General features: G+C 46.0%; 1 protein-coding gene across 1 annotated transcript in view; it reads right to left on the bottom strand.

Annotated features, from left to right (window-relative positions):
• Positions 1-1817: 1817 nt before the first annotated feature.
• Positions 1818-13679, bottom strand: part of Gpr26 (G protein-coupled receptor 26) — a 39437-nt gene continuing 27575 nt past the window's right edge. The window contains exon 4 of the mRNA XM_039092262.2: positions 1818-5120. Within this exon, the coding sequence (XP_038948190.1) occupies positions 5095-5120 (26 nt within the window). The 3' untranslated portion in view covers positions 1818-5094. The remainder of the gene's footprint in view (positions 5121-13679) is intronic.

Genomic DNA, 13679 nt, shown 5'->3' with positions numbered 1-13679 from the left:
AAAACCCAGTTTCAAGGTAAGTATTCAACTAATGGTGGCCATTGCTATTTCATCATTATCATCATTATTATCAGAGCATAGCTTGCAGAATTCATACATAGTCCTCCCTCTGCAGACATTGTCCCATAGTTAGCCCCAGCACTAAGTAATAAGTACATTTGGCCATATGAAGGGAATATTCCTGGTGTAACTGGGCACAGTTTTTGGCAGAGAAGTGCTGTACATGTCTATTTGAAAAGTCCTTGTCTTATTAACTCATAGCCCTGGGGACTTGGTTCTTTTGTGACTGTTCATTGAGGAGACAAATAACTCAGCTGGGCTTCATGTCTGATTTCAAGGTTTCCATGGAGACCTGGATGAAGACAGATGCAGCTTTCAAAGCCTCCACACTTTCCCTTGCAGTTGGGTAGTGAGAGGCTCTTCTGTGAGATCTCTCTCTCTCTCTCTCTCTCTCTCTCTCTCTCTCTCTCTCTCTCTTTCTCACTCTCCCTCCCTCCCTCCCTCCCTCCATCACTGTGTGTGTGTGTGTATGTGTGTGTGTGTGTATACATGCACACACGTGCATGCATGTTAAAAGCTTGGCATTGTACATACACATCTGCAGGCTCATCCTCTCTGATGGGAGACAACTTACCCCTGGAAACCAAGAAAAGTCACCAAACATATCTGTATAAAAGCAAACCCCAGACAGTTTGGGTGCCACTAGATTGCCTGTCATGGGACTCCCATGAACAGGGTTTTGCTGCAAAGCTGACTGGGTCACTTGGTGGCTGTCAGGAACTGATAGACAATCTCAGAGGTCACACATGCAGCATTTTCAGTCATCTAATTGCAAATGAGTCAAGTGCAAGGACCAGGCCTGCCACAAAGGTCAAGGAAGCAGCTATGACTGTGGACACTTGGGGACAGGAGGTATTCTTGTGCTGGATTCCTCTTGTTGTTAGAAGAGGAGGAGGAGGAGAAGAAAGTGTGCAAGTATTTGTATATGTAGTAATTATTCTATTGTTTATGAAGGTTTTAGATGAGACCTGCCTGTCGTAGTTGTATATGCTGCTGCTTAAGATATTGTGCCTTTGGGGGTTGGGGATTTAGCTCAGGGGTAGAGCGCTTGCCTAGCAAGCTCAAGGCCCTGGGTTCGGTCCCCAGCTCTGAAAAAAAAAAAGAAAGAAAGAAGATACTGTGCCTTTTGCATTGTGACAGTCCATGGGGAAGGTGGACATTTAGTCCAGGAACTGGAGCACAGGACTCTGAGACTCAAGGACATCCATGTTGAGCTGGCCACTTAGCGCTCTCGCCAAGGCCACCTCCATCAAACTCCAATGCATCACTCTTCTCACTGTTCTGATAGCCAAAGGCAGGTCCATCCTTAAGAGAGTGTTCATGCCAGATGGATCTCAAGAAGAAAGGAAATGGCTCCATAAAAAATGGTAGATTTAAAAAAAAAACCCAAAATGATGAATTAACCAAATAGAAAACTCCCAGGTGAGTCTAGATACTTTAGATGTCTGGAGAGCCAGGCAGGCTTACAATATAGAAAAAGATGAGGTCATGCATCCAGATGCTAGGAGCAGGTGAGATGGGAGGAGCTTCCATCACAGCAGGGATTTCTCGAAGTGTTCATCCTGATTTACCAGGTCAGGGAAGCTTCCCTGTGACCAGTGACCACTGTGTACACCTTGGTGACTTGTGACACACTCTATCCTGCATCAGCTTGGTACTTCTACCGAGTCTAGTGAGCTCCCCATGGCAAAGATCACGTTGAGTTTGTCTTCTAATTTTCCCCAGGGTCTGTGAAAGGATCATGCGCCCAGAAAATCTGTGCTTAACATCTTACTCATTATTTATTCATTAGACCGAGAACTTCTGCAAGGTCAACTGGTTTTTTAAATTCCATCAGGTACATTCTGGAGCCTTGGATGAGCACTCACCTGAGCTTTCTGCATACCTTTATAATCATCTTCAGTGGGGGTATGTATCACTTGGATGATCCTTGCCCTCTGCTTTTCTTTTCTCTATTATACAGGTATATTTGATGGTCGCTTATTAACTTCAAACACTGCTCACATATTAGAGAGAAAAGACAAATACAGACAGGGTTTCTATTCCTTGGATACCCAGGACTGTGACTCTAACCATCTCAAAAGAAACACCCTGAGAAATGGGTCCTCTCCCCCACACCCAAGAACCAATGTTCACAGATCACACAGCCCTACAAGTTTAATGTACATGCAGCACAGCAGACAGGCTGCTCTGTTTCCCATTGTACTCGTTTTTCCTTAAAGCACTCACAATCTGTTCAATTGATTTTGTGACCCCCAAGGCTACCTGGATCATTCCCACAATTTGCAAAGCATTGATGCAGTGCAGAGGTTCAGAATCTCTTCTCTGTCATGGATTCCTCAGCATCACTTACTTCCCCACAGAAGAGGAGGGGAGTAAGATTGTGAAGGAAATCTATTACTTCAAAATGTCTTGATAACAGTGAAAACATGTTAAGAAACGAAATACATGATCCAGTCATGAATAGGCCTCATTATCAGTGCATTAAATGCAAACTCTAGCAGCTGACTCACAGCAACGTCTTTCGAGCCGGCAATGAGCAGAGACGCTATATTTAGAATTCTGCAACTGCAACCTGATTCCCAAATACCTGATTACTAGTGGTGACTGTCACAGTGCTGCTGATACTGCTTTGAAGCATCACCTATGTTAACTATGGCAGGAATGTTAACTTTCAGAAGTCGATGGAGACAAAGGAGCATCCAAATTAATTCACTATCGTTGTAGTGTCCCCTAGGAGAACCCTGGTCTTTCCTCTCAAAAAGTACAAACCTCCCCCGCTTTTTTTTTCAGCAGGACCCATGGCTTTGATCTTGACAGTGGGATGAGAGTATACAAATGAAGGAGTAGACATAGCTAGACTTGTGTGATGCAGGTTTGTTATCCCAACACTCATAGGCGCCACAGCAGGAGGGTTGTAAGTTCAAGGCCAGCCCATATCCAGTGAGCCACTTCCCACTTAAAACAAAACAGGATGAAGCAGGTGAATTAGGTCCACCCATCAGCTGTCAGAATAAGGGGAAGGAGCCCTAGGCTGCCCATGGTTAGTCAATTTCCCATGTCGCATAGTCTAACCACTTTAGTTCAGTAGCTGGGACCATATCCCAGGTGGAGCCACAAGCCCACTCTCTTTAGACACGGGTCACCATGAATCTATAACTTTTAAAAGCTGGGTAACAATTCAGAGCTATGGGGAACTGGGCTAGGAAGCCCACTCCCAAGATACTTCTTCCCCTCTCCAGCCCCTCAGTCCTGATCTGCAGCGGACATTTCACAGCAGGCAGTCAGGCCTCTGTAGTCAGTTGGGAAGAAGAGCATCTTTCAGAGTTGACTCAGCAGCCTTTCCCTTGGACTGATTGTGCTGACTGAGGTGTGGCCCTGGAGAAACATCTGTTTCAGCTGCTAAGGTAGAGGGTACCCTAGCAGCCTGGACCAATTTAGTTCTGTTTAAATACACCCTAAGAACCGAGTGTGGGAGGGAGCACTTTATGAGCTCCTTGGCTGTTTGACATGGAAAAGGTGCCTGCTTGCTAACATGTTGTGGAGAAAGTCACTCTGAGACTACAACTGTTAGATAAATAATACGACACTTCTTCGGAAGCTATTTATAGGCCAAATGGGGTGAATTCCTAGGGAGCTGAAAGATCTGAGAACTGAGGCTACTGTACCTCCCCTGCTTCTTCCTGACTTACTGAGGAGCAAGGAGGTCTCCCAAGTTCAATTGTGTGTGTGTGTGTGTGTGTGTGTGTGTGTGTGTGTGTGTGTGTGTGTGTGCATGCGCATGCGTACGTGCGTGCACGCACACATGCACATTAATATCAGCTGTTCTGTAGGCACTGCCCACTCATTCACTAGCCTGCCACTGAGCCCCAAGAATCTGCTTGTGTCTGCCTCCCTAGCACTGGAATCAGGAACACATGTCCCCACACCCAGCATTTTTTTTTATTTGAGTTCAGGGTGTGTGTCTTAGGGTTTCATTGTTGTGAAGAGACACCACGACCAAAGCAATTCTTTATAAAGGGCTGGTGTACACTTTCAGAGATTCAGTCTATTATCATTATAGTAGGAGGCACGGCAGCGTGCAGGCAGGCATGGTACTGAGGAAGGAGCTGAGAGTTCTACATCTTGATCCAAAGGCAGTCAAGAGGGGATTTCCATTCACGCTGAGTGGGGCTTAAGAATAGGACATCACACCTGACTCTCAGCTCCAACAAGGTCACATCTACTCCAACAAGGCCACCCCTCCTAAAAGTGCTACTTCCCACAGACCAAGCATGTTCAAATCCCCACAGGGTAGGATTCATGTTTTATGGTTGCTTACTAACTGTATTTCATCAGACACAACAGCCTGCCCACTTGTCCAACTTGAGCAGAACAGCAGTCATTTGCATCGTTTACTGTGCATGATAGTTTGTGTGTCAACTTTGCTAGGCCAGTGTTACCAGCATTCACAGGTCAATCTCAGTGCTGCTCAAGGTATGTATGTGCTCTGTATGTATCCAGTGTCAGAGGTGTCAGAAATGGTGTCAAATCCCTTGAAACTGGAGCTATACATGATTTTGAGTCGTGCAATGTGGGTACTGAGGACCAAACACAAGTCCTTTGCAAATAGCACACGTGTTCTTAACTGCCAAGCATCTCTCTGGGCCCTCATGCCCAACCAATAGTGTGTAAATGATTTTCATGAATGCTCAAATGAGTGAAGTGGCCTCTCTCTGAAGCATAATCATTGTTCTGAGTATAGTATATACACTTCTGTGATGGACAGTGGACTTCCTGGAACCTAGATGACACCTGCAATAAGTAACCCGTGTTTCAAGTGAAAGAAAACAAGCCATAGGCAGGAACCATCAAGATGCACAATGAGTGTGTCAGGGTGCTTCCAATGTGTCCCCGGAGATAGGTAAGCCGCTAGGATGACCATTTGTACTTCTGTCACCTGGAAAGCACAGAAACTCTTCTCAGACTGGGGCCTGAGAAGTCCGAGGCCTTGTTGGCAGATATTGTATCTGTTGAAGGCTACTTTCTGGTTCATCAGTGGCCATCTCCTGTGTCCTCAGCTGTTGGAAGAGGAAAGGGAGCTCTCTGTAATATATCTTTTACAAAGATGCTAACACCACCCACAAGAAATCCACCCTTGTGGTCTACTCATCCCTAATGGCCCTGTCTCCTTATGCCAAGCACTTTATAAGGGAGGGTCTCCAGATAATCTCGTGGGCACATACTCATAGAACCCCATATCCATGTAGATATTTGCTCGTCCATGGTCGTGTGCTGCTGTATTTAAAATAGTGCAGGAATGGAATCAATCAAGATATCTATCAATAGATGACTGATAACGAAAATGTGCTCCATATATAAAATGGAATATTATTCAGCCATAAAGAAATATTGAACCAGAAATTTGAATGACAACAGATAGATGGACTTGGAAAGTATAACATTAAGCAAGACAACCCAAACTCGGGAAAAAAACTTGTATGTTCTCCTTCATCTTTGGATCTTAGCCTACAATGTATTCATGTACACATGGAGAAAGGCATTAGTGTCTCGAAAGGACCAAGACAGGGTAATTAATATCAGTTGATTAAGAAGGACTGAATGCAAACAGGAGGAGTCATGAGTCATGCAAGGGGATATAAAGCTATCCTTTTTCTAGTTCATATTTATTTCCTTTTGTGGTAGCTAATTGCATAAAAATACAATTGGTAGGGAGAGTATAGAACTCTAAACAAAGACCCACGGCTTTGGAATGTTTCTTCCCACTTCAGAGAAGTCTGCTAAGATGGCCAGCGTTCAGAAATGAACAAGTGTGTGAGGGCTCTCATTAAACTAGCCGTGAGGTGTTTGATTGGTGAGATAATTAGAATAAAGTGATATTTTAAAGGAGGAGGTTAAGGATGAGGAGGAAGGGGAGAGGGAGGAAGGGAGGAAGGGAAGGAGGAGGAAGCGGGGACTCAGCAATTGGACTAGGCTGGCTGACCAGTTTACCCCAGAATCTGCCTGTCTCCATCCCCAGCACTGAGATCATAAACATACACCACCATGCCTAGCTTTTTACAGGCAAGTAGAACTCAGTCCTTATTCTTTCACAGCAAGCACTTTACCCACCTCTCCAGCCCCCATGCCCACACTTTTTATTTTGTTTAAAAAAAAAACTGTCCATAAACTCTAGAAAATAATTCTTATTAGGCAATCAGACCCCTACCTGGCCCTTTAAAATGCTTCATGGCCTTTGATTGCCCAGCTGTACCACTGTGTGTTCCAGAAGTCCCCTAGAATTCCCAAACATTTACCATGATGACCAAGACAGGCATGGGCTCCTTGTGTGGCTCACACCATTTTGCTTGGGTTCTGATTATGATTTGGTGCAGTGCAGCCTGGGCAGAAACCTTGCAAGTTTTGAGCCCCATTGATAATTTGCATCCAATGAGGTGGTGCCAGCTTACAGTGTGTGTTCAGCCCAGTGAATCTGTGTCTTCTTCTCTCACCCCGACTAGGACACAGAACAGTGTATGTCACTCTCCTGGGATATCTTAGCACTGGAGTACACTAGTAATTTCTGTGTGACCTGGTGACTCCAGGGCCGCTCTCTTACCCTAGTTATTTTATCTCTCATAAGAACCCCAGTTCTGAACCTTCCATTTTACCTCAGCCATGCTGAGGTTGTATTCCTTAGGTGCCTCAGAGGGTGGGGTCCACTCACTGCCCTTAGCAACTTATACAAACTGCTTATGTCCTTGGCTTCTTGCCCTCCTCTATGGCAAAGCCAGCAGTCAGCACCATCAGGTCCCTTCTGACTAGCTCATGTTGTCATCTCTCTTCTGGACTATCCTCCTCTGTCTGTCCTTCTTTTTAAAATACCTTTATTTCATTGTTTTTGTGACACACACATACACGTCCATAAATGGAGGTCAGAGGGTGTCTTGTGGGAGTTGATTCTCTCCTTTCTATCATGTAGGGTCCTGGCTTGCAGCTCTACCAGCTGAGCCATACTACCCACCCACCCAATTCCGCCTTCAAGAATTCTTGTGATAATTACACCATACAGGACACACACCTATCTTTAGTTGATTAACTTAATTATACCTGCAAAGTCCTCTGCCCTGGCATATGTGATAGGGCTGCAAGACATGTTTAGGAAGTCCCTATTATGCACCCCACCTCCAGTCTTCATTAAACATCCTTCTCATTCCAAAGAACAATGTCACATTAAGAGCCCCATGTGTCTAGGACAGGTTTGCAGATGGCTTGATCAGTCTATGAAGCTTGTGGGAAGACGGGGCTGGGGGCTGGGGCGAAGCTGTCTACTGGTTGGTGTCCACTGACCTACATCCCAGGTAGCAGTTGCAAACATTTCTTTCCCACAAAGAGGAGGGGAACGCAGGTGAGTGCTGTCAGGGACTGGGGGAGAAATGAAGCCAATTATTAGATAAAGTGGCCAAACGAATAACCAGCTAGAGGATTGTCCACAGACGTCACCCTGTCTTCGTTTGCTCACCATTTGTCTGAGCCAAGCTTCATTTAGTTCTTCCCTTCACCCCAGATCCCATATGCTGCTCTGCGTGCCCAGGCCCACTGCTAGAGACACGGGCGTGCAATTATCCAGCTCCTACGCATTTTCTTGTTCTCTTGCTCTTTGAGCTTAATTTCCCTGAGAGGCTTTGCCTTGAGTTTGCTTTCAAACCCATAATTACGAGGAGGCACCTAATGAGTCCAGGAACAAACTTCAGCACCGCACAGCTATTTGGTTTTAATGGGATAAACGGGGGTAATGTCAAACAGGGAGATCTCTGGCTTGTTTCTGTCGCTTGTGTGCCTGAAGGGTACCTAGCCTTCCTAACCATTTGATGCAGCCCACCCTGGGGGATTATCTCTCTGGAGTCCTGCAGCGTCTTCCACCCATCTTGATGTCATGCAGGCTGGTGAGCCCAGCTGTTCTTACAGTCCTGGAAAGCTTCTTGTTTGGGATCAGCAGAGACCACCAAGGTCACCGAGGGTACATCAGGGCCCTGACCTCAGTCACCACACCATGGCACTCCCGGGAGAGGACTGACTTCCTCCCGACACACATTACTACAGGGTAGTGACTCAGACTGAGCAAATTGCAAACAGCGTGGATCATAATGAATATTTTGACTCGGAAAACAGCATTCTCTGTGATGCCTAACGTCTACAGGAACTTGAGAACTGACAGGAAAATCTATGATCAAAGTGCCGTTCCCATGGTGTTGTTATTAAGAGGAATTTGCTGAGAGTACCTGCTGAGTACTGTGCCGGGTACTTAGGACCTGGGGAGGATTATGGGGGTGGGAGAGAACACAGAAGAAGGTGCATGTAAGAATGTAAGTCAGTGGTAGTGGTTCTCAACCTTCCTCATGCTGCAATCCTGTAATACAGTTTCCCTTGTTCCACTGACCCCCCCCCAACCATAAAATTGTTTTGTTGCTATTTCATAACTATAATTTTATCAGTGTTATGAATCTTCATGAAAATATCTGATATGCAGGACATCTGATATGCTGCCTCCAAAAGGAGTCATGACCCACACAGGTTGAGAACCATGGATACAGGTAAATACAGGAGCCTCTGCATAGGACGGTGCAGAAGGAAAACAACAGGATACAATAATGGGGAAACAGATAAGGACCAGACTGTGTTCCAAGGTATATCAGACAACGATGGATGCCAACTGTCAGTCAGCCATGAGTCATGCCCCCCCACTCTCCAAGACTCTCAGAATGACTCTTCCTGGAGTGAAGTAGCCCCTCACAGGGCAAGCCTCTTCCCCCAGTAACTATATCCTCTTTTTTTCTGGAAGGTCAATACCAAGGTGAGGAGTAGGAGGGGTTGAAAGGTACAGGCATAACGATCTCTGCGAATGTTGAGAGCAGAGTCCAGCATGACTGAGTCAGAGAGCAGAGTGATTCGGGAGAACACCACACCCAGCTTATGTGTTGGTTGAGGCCTGAGGTCATTAATCTGGGAGCCCAGCACTGAGCTTTGGCCACCTGGGCATCAATGGTGCAGACACTCAGAGGGAAATAGGAAGTTCTCTCATAACCCCAAACTCTCACACCCCTACCTCCCACCCCTGCCCCTGGCTTGTGGCAATTTGTAGGTTACCTTTGACTTGACCCCAGCTCAGTTAAGACTCTTCTCCCCTCCCCAGCTCCCATTTCCCATCCCCCTTTCCAGATGGAACCAACAAAAAGAGTGGAAGGTAGATTTATAATCTCTGCAAAGCAAATATTCTGCCTGATTTCTGATTGTCCCTTTCCCATTCAATCACAAATTAGAGTCCAGGGATGTGCCTGAGGTCCCTATCCAACCTCTTCCTGAGACATATATGAGAACTGGTCTCTTAAGTTGTTTATCCGCCATGCAGATGCTGGGCCCCAACACTGATCTCAAAGGCATAGAGAAGTGTGAAGAGACCCTGTTTGAATGTGCTGTCTAGGTGGCTCTCACTGTCTGATCCCACATCCTTCATCAGCCCAGATGGCACTCCCAGACCTCCCCCACAGGCAGCGGCTCACACCTCACTCCTCACCAGTGCCATTCACAAACATATATAGACCTACCCAACACTGGCAGCCATTGCACTCAGAACATAAACACTGAGTAAGGTCAGTACGGGAACTGCTCTCCACAGAGCTGGTATACGGTCCCACCATCTACCAGCTTGAGTTAATGTCCAGAGCCCATTATTTTGTCTGGGCCACATTTTTCTGCCTATTAAAGTAAGTTTGAGTCTGGGGATATGGTTTAAATGGTACAGTACTTGCTTAGCAAGTAATAAGTCTTGGGTTTGACCCCTAGTACTGCATAAGCTCTCTCTCTCTCTACATGTGTGTGTGTGTGTGTGTGTGTGTGTGTGTGTGTGTGTGTGTGTGTGTATGACATGTAATCCAAGAGGTAGAAACAGGAGGATTTTAAGTTTATGGTCATACTTGGCTACACATCCAGTTTAAGGCTAGCCTGGGCTACATGAGAAGAGAAAAGAGCAAATGGGACGGAAAAAAGAAGGGTATCTGATGTCCTAGCTTGGGGGTGGATGGGAAGCTCTGCTGCTACTATTAAAACCTCAGGTTTCATGGACGGCCACCACTGAGCTGGTCTGATGGAAGAAGAGCCACTCTTCTGGGCGACAGCCCCTTCTCCCTTCTATAACTTCTCCTCAGCACAACTCTATCCTATAGCCACCCTCTGTGTCTCCTTCCCTAGTGGATTTTGGCAGGCCAAAGAGCAAAGCACTCAGACAAGAAACCAGGGACTCTGGCAGTAAGGCTTCTCTCGAACCAGTGTCAACCTCTCTCCCTCTCCCTCTCCCTCTCCCTCTCCCTCTCCCTCTCCCTCTCCCTCTCCCTCTCCCTCTCCCTCTCCCTCTCCCTCTCCCTCTCCCTCTCCCTCTCCCTCTCCCTCTCCTTCTCCCTCTCCCTCTCCTCATCTCCACCCCCCCACCTGAACTTTCTAAAATATGAATAAGTGTGCATCCCATACTAGAGGTTTCCTGTTGTTCCATATGCTTCTATTAGCTGTTTCAATGGTGTACAGTGGCAACTCACTGTTGTTTTGACCATTTGCCTGATGGGGCCACTCATGGGGACTTTAGAGGCTGGCTTCCTACACTGCCATCCCCATGCAACATGCTCACATGCTCAGGGTTGTGATACTGGAAATGGGAGAGTCTACCTTGTTGTGCCCAGCCTGAGCCTGGGGCTGCCCAGTCAGGACAAGTTCATGCCCAGACCAACTCTGCCAACACACCTACTCCTGTCTCTCTCAACCGTAGACCTAGCCCTCCAGTCTTAGGAACCCAGAAAACACCATTCTGTGAACCCCATCTATAGAGATGTCTAGAAGGGAAAGAAACTCCATTGGTCCTGAAGACTTTTCCAAGTGGATCCTCCTGTCCTCGTGCACATGTATTGGAGGGTTCATTTTTCCAGAAGGACTGGCTCTTGGCACCCTCTTGTCCGCTATGGCGACCTCCAGCTCCAAGCTTTACCTTTATTCACCACCTTCAAGTGGGTGAGGGGCCAGTATCAGGGTGAAGTTGGAGAAGCCTGCCTTAGTACTTCACATGAGGTGTGCAGGGCAAGTGACACAGTTAATGAATGTGTTTCTAACAGGATTCCAGAGACTTAGCTCAGTCTGTGAGGTCAGATGGAAGGTCACATCTTCATTTCACTCACCTTTGACAGAGATTTGGCATTACCCTCAGTTATACTATCAGGATATTAGCTCAGCTCGACCTTAATATCAGTGGAAACCACAGCTGTTCTGTGTCATCTTGCTACTCCTGCAGATATTTGAAATGTAGCTTAAGGTCATGACAGTGTTTATATTGTCCCTGGATCTTGTCATTTACTGCAACTATCACTCTACTGCAGCCTTCAAGAATGTTTTAGCAAGTATATTTTAACATGATTTGGTTCTCTTTGAATTTTGAAGTATTTTACTTTCAAAAAAAATTATCTGGAGGAATCCATTGGTATTATAGGCTGCTAACAGCCCCATGGCCTATACAAGGCTACAGATGCCCTCTCCACTCCAACCCCACTTCCTCACCCCATCCCCATCCCTACCCCAAAGGAAGAATTGTTAGCATGAAGGATTCCATATTCGGGGGAAATTTTTAGTATTTTTTTTATGAGAGAAGCTAATTCTGAGAATTTGTCAAGATTTCTGGAGCTGAAAGAAATTTTTGAGACAGGCAGCTTCCCTCATGGGATGATCTGTTCAGTAGAAATGCGTCTATGAGTGATAAAAGCCATCCTAACTGTGATTGGATGGACAGAGCCATCCTAACTGTGATTGGATGGACAGAGCCATCCTAACTGTGATTGGATGGACAGAGCCATCCTAATTGTGATTGGATGGGCTTGGGCAGATGTCCCACACCACACAAGCAACAATGCTGTTAACAGTACTGAGTCTCCAAATATTGCATGTGCCTCTAAGATGTCTATCACCCCAAATACACACGACCACTATTTTCATGTAAATAGAGAGGGGGGGAAAGGAGGGAGGGAGGGAGGGAGGGAGGGAGGGAGGGAGGGAGGGAGGGAGGGAGGGAGAGAGAGACTCCATCACAAGTGTTTACTTAGCTGTTGAATGTTTGGGCTATTTCTAGCTTTTGGTTTTAACAATCACATACGAATTCCCCACCACATGTGCATTCCCAGCCACACGTGTACCCTGGCTACATGTGCACTCCTAACCACACAGGTAACCCCAGACACATGTGCACCCCAGCCACATGTGAACCCCACATGTGTACCTGAACTACATGTGCACCACAGCCATGCGTGCACCCACAACCACATGTGCACCCACAGCCACATGTGTACCCCACAGCCACATGTGTACCCCAACTACATGTGTATCGCAGCCTTCTGTGCACCCACAGCCCTGTGTGTACCTCTAGCCACACATGCACCACAACCACACGTGCACCCCCAGCCACATGCATGCAAATACCATATCAGTTCATATCCCCAAACACAATGTGTGACTTATAATCATCCCACACTCTTGACTGAGTTGTCCCAGAGGTGTGTGTTTGGGTGGTAGCTCACTGCAGCTTTAATTTCCATTCGTCCGATGGCTCTTGATACCGACCTTCCTGTATGCCATTGGCCATTTGCATACCTGTCTTTGGTGATGCTTGTTTCTTCTGTCTGTTGCTGTGAGGATATCTCTCCTATATATTATGGATGCGATTCCTTTGCCAGTCATGGGAATTGCAAATGCCCCATTTTGCCCTTGCCCTTTTGATTTCCTTAATGATGTTTCAGGAGCGGGCTTTTCCCACTTTGATGAAATCCAGTCCATCACCTAAGGATCATTTATTTTTTTGCAAAGGCATGTTTTGCATGCCCCAAAGTTGTAGAGGTCTCCTCCAGTGTTTTCTTCTGCAAAGTTTAGATCTTTAGCTTTCCATTTGTGTCTGTGAGAGTTTCAAGAGAAGTTAGTATTCGGGAGAGGCTGGGTCAAGGCTTGCTGATTTGGTTGCATGGATATGCAGCTGCCTTAGCACCATTTGAAGAAGACTGACCATGCCTCACTGGATTGGCTTAGCACCTTTGTGGAACCACGGACCATCTAAGTGTTGGTCTATTTCTGAATGCTATTCTTTTTTTTTTTTAAATTGATTTCCATGTCTAAAATTTCACTGCAGCTTTATTTTTAAAGATGGAAAACTAGAGCTGAGAGACAGAAGAGTCTTGTACAAAGGCAGATAAAATAAGTCAGAAGCCAGGCTAGAACATGGCCCTTCTAAGTATGCATCTCGGAGGAGGGGAGTTGGGGGTGGATATGATCTAAATGCTTTCTATGCATGTATGAAATTGCCAAGGAGTTTAAAATTGCAAAAAAAAAAAAAAGGCTTACCAGAGGTTAGAAAAATTAAAAAGACAGGGGTCTATCCTTATCGGGGAGTCTGTTCCAAGGCTAACCCCCCAGTGGGTGGTACCCAAGCCACAGAGAATACAGAGAGGTTAAGGGGTTTTTTAATCTATACCAGACCTACCATTTATGAAGTTTTATACTCAGGAGCACAATTAGTAGGCATTTTCTTTTTCCTTCTTCAGTGTTTCACCAAGAAGAGATTC

Source organism: Rattus norvegicus, chromosome 1, assembly GCF_036323735.1.
Source record: "Rattus norvegicus strain BN/NHsdMcwi chromosome 1, GRCr8, whole genome shotgun sequence".
Classification (NCBI taxonomy): Eukaryota; Metazoa; Chordata; class Mammalia; order Rodentia; family Muridae; genus Rattus; species Rattus norvegicus.
Note: the sequence above shows the minus strand (reverse complement) of the source record. Positions and strands in the feature narration are given on the sequence as shown.